Raw genomic sequence first — 3,097 nt, 5'->3', positions numbered from 1 at the left:
CACGTCCGTCCGGCTCCGCGGGCGCCCCCGGCCCGCCCGGGCCTTCCTTCCGACGCCGCGTCAGCCCCCCGCGCCCTCCCAGACAACTGCCCCCATCTCCCGCCCGGGGTCGCACTCACGTAGACCGAGTTGAGGTCGGATTTGTCGAAGAAGCGGAGTGCAGTGCTCAGCTCCAGGGCTGGGGAGACGCGGTCGTCCCCGGCCTCCAGCTCCAGGTCCCCCTGCCCGGGGCCGAAGGGAGTACGTGTTAGGCTGGCGGCTCAGGCAGCCCCCGGGCCCCGCCAGCAGCAGCTGCAGCAGCAGCGCCCGCGTCCACGCAGCTCCGCTCAGGCGGACCGCGGCCAACATGTTCCCGGCCTGCCGTCCCGCAAACCGAGGGGCTCTGCGACCGGAGGCTGAGGAAGGCGGAGATGTAACCGGACGCCCCTCGGCAGCCCCTCCGCGTCTCCCGCCTCCCGAGGTTCCCACCCCGGGAAACGGGAGGGGAACCGAGGGAAGATGGGGAGGGCCCCGCCCCGTCCACAGGGCACGCCGCGGAGGCTGCCCAATGGCCGCGAGGGGGAGGGCGAGGGGCGACACCTAATCCCCCAGCCGTTCTGCCCGGGTAGCCCTCCTTCCCCGCGGGGTGATGGGCGCTGGTGGCCGCGATTCCCGAAACCAGCCCAGTTCCCACCGAACGGCCCCTCCGGGAGTAAGAGCAGAGGGCCGGGCTCTGCACCATTATCCTCGGCCCAGGGCTAAGTCGTGGAGATCGGGCGACGCGGAAATGCCCTGGATTCGGGGACACAGTCCACCCCAACGCTGCTTGGTGGCGTCCGGAGGTCGGACTTGGTCAGACTGGTAGGAAGAGGAGGGAGTAGGTGCTGAGGATCAGCAAGAAGGGATCGGGCCAGGAGCATGGCCATTTACTCATCCCTCCATTCTTTCAGCTTTATTGAGTGTGGGATCCTATGCTTGGTAATGGGAACTTCGGCCAGAAGTCGGGTCCAACCCCCAAAGTCATGAGTGTATAACAGTGTTAGGCGGGGTGGAGCCCCCAAGTGATAAAGGACATCGGGAATGGAATAACTGGTCAAGGATAGCATCTTTGGGGATATGGAAATCAAACCAGGTCTTCCGGAAGGCATAGAATTTCACCAGGGGGCTGCAGGAGGAACTTTCTAGAAGCTGGAGGGCTGAGCTGTGGGTGGATTCAAGGTGCCATCCCCCAGTGGAGAATTCGGGAAAGGAATTCCCGAATTCCACTTCCAAGTAAGTTTAATACCAAACCTAGGAATTTGAACTCGCTCTAACCCTCACAGGAGAACTATTGAGAGTTCTTGACAAAGGGAGATAAGCCACGTAAGTGGTATCCGAAATAATCCGTTGGTCATTAATTTGGCACTGGGTTGAAAGAAGAGACACAGAGGTCATCAGAGGATCGCTGAAAGAAAAAAAAAAATAGGGATGAGGAAGGAAAAGTGGAAACCGAGAAGAAATGAATCTAAAAGGCATTACAGTGAAAGAAGGAATAAGACCTGATTATAAATTTGATATGGGGGATGGGGGGAGAGAATAGTTTAAATTGGGTGGAAGGTTTTGAGCCTGGAGGATTGCAAAACCTGTGTTGCCTTTTGAAATCAGGGAATGGGAGCTGGGAAGTTGGGAGTTGGGTATGTGTTTGATGTCAGATCTGTTAACCTGGAGGGGTCAACAGGGTATCCCCCATTGCCTGTTGCCCACTAAAATTAAGGACCTGGGACCCAGTTTGGGGAGAATTCTCCCAGAATAAAAATAAATTCTCCCAATGCAGCAAGTTCTGTATAATGTTTAAGGAGCATGAGTCCAGTAGAAAATATGAAGAAAAAGCCAACGAAATACACCATCGTTTTGCAATCACAATACCCCTAGGAGACAGAAACCATCCCCACTTTACAGAAGAGAGACAGGGACCCAAAGAGGTTCAAATCACTTTGCTAAGGTCACACAGCTGCAAGCCTGCCGGGGACCCAGGGTGGTCTGGTTCCCTCTTCACCACTACACCAAGTGGAGTCATTATTGCTACGTTTGTTTCTCTTGATGTTAAAGAGCAACTAACGCTGCCTGCCTGCAATCTGCTGCCAGATCCAGTGGCTTTTCTTTCAGTTCCCTCCCAGAATTGCAGTGCCCGGAGCCTGAAGCCTTCATCCTGCCCCAGAAGGACTTCCTACTCTACCCCATGCCATCCGTAGCCTCAGCTGCTGCACCCCTCGTCTCTGGGCTTCTGGGCCCCAGCTCTGCCCCTTCCAACGGAGAGAACCCCATACAGAGACTCTTCTTTCTTCCTCTGTGCTCACCTGCACAGGCCCCAGTTTTCCCAGTGTGTGCTCAGCCAGCTCCATCCGGCCCATCCCTCAGACTCACCCCCTTCCAAACCCCCATCCCACCTTCTGTCTCACATCAGAGCTGGCTCTGAAGCCGCTGCCTGTCCCTGGAATGCTCTCACCCCCTCTCCCGAATTCTCTGCCTTTTTAGTACTCAGACAGCTTCTGAAACTCCTATTGGTCGGTGGAATTTTCCTCGGCTAATACAGAGCAAGAGCTGTTCTCCACTCAGCGGGTAGCTTGGAGTCCAGTCTGGCTGAGGCCTGGGCTCTGCCATTTACTAGCCCTATGAACTTGGGCAGGTTTCTATATCCTCCTCATTTGCATGGGCTGTTCATTCCCACAAACAAAGAATAGTTATGGGAATGAAATAAGATGATCCATGAAATGCTCCTAGCACAGAATCGGAGCATAAAGGAAGTACTCAGTTAATATTAAGCCATCATTATTATCTAAATGTATGTTTTTCATGACTCTTATTATTTCCACAATTAATAAGAATCCACTTTGTGTCAGATACCGTAGTAGGAATTCGAAATACGAAGACCATTAACTCATAATCCCTTTTGTAAGCAGCTCATAGTCTACTGGGAAAGACAGACACAACATTAACACAGTGGGATGTTTAACAGAGACAGAGAGAACAACAGCGGATGCTCCTTGTTGAATGCCTGCTTCTGCTAGATGCTTTATGGAGCATCGGATTTAATACTAATAACAATTGCACAAGCTAGTAGCTTTATAGTAGATGTAGG

At 53.7% G+C, this 3,097-nt stretch overlaps 1 protein-coding gene across 1 annotated transcript in view; it reads right to left on the bottom strand.

Annotated features, from left to right (window-relative positions):
• Positions 1–348, bottom strand: part of NID1 (nidogen 1) — a 94,801-nt gene extending 94,453 nt beyond the window's left edge. Inside the window, 2 exon segments of the mRNA XM_007452942.1 lie at positions 120–251; positions 253–348. Coding sequence (XP_007453004.1) covers positions 120–251; positions 253–348 — 228 coding nt within the window.
• Between the last annotated feature and the right edge of the window lie 2,749 nt (positions 349–3,097).

Source organism: Lipotes vexillifer, unplaced genomic scaffold, assembly GCF_000442215.2.
Source record: "Lipotes vexillifer unplaced genomic scaffold, Lipotes_vexillifer_v1.1 scaffold1088, whole genome shotgun sequence".
Taxonomy (NCBI): domain Eukaryota; kingdom Metazoa; phylum Chordata; class Mammalia; order Artiodactyla; family Lipotidae; genus Lipotes; species Lipotes vexillifer.
This window is presented reverse-complemented; position numbering and strand designations above follow the sequence as displayed.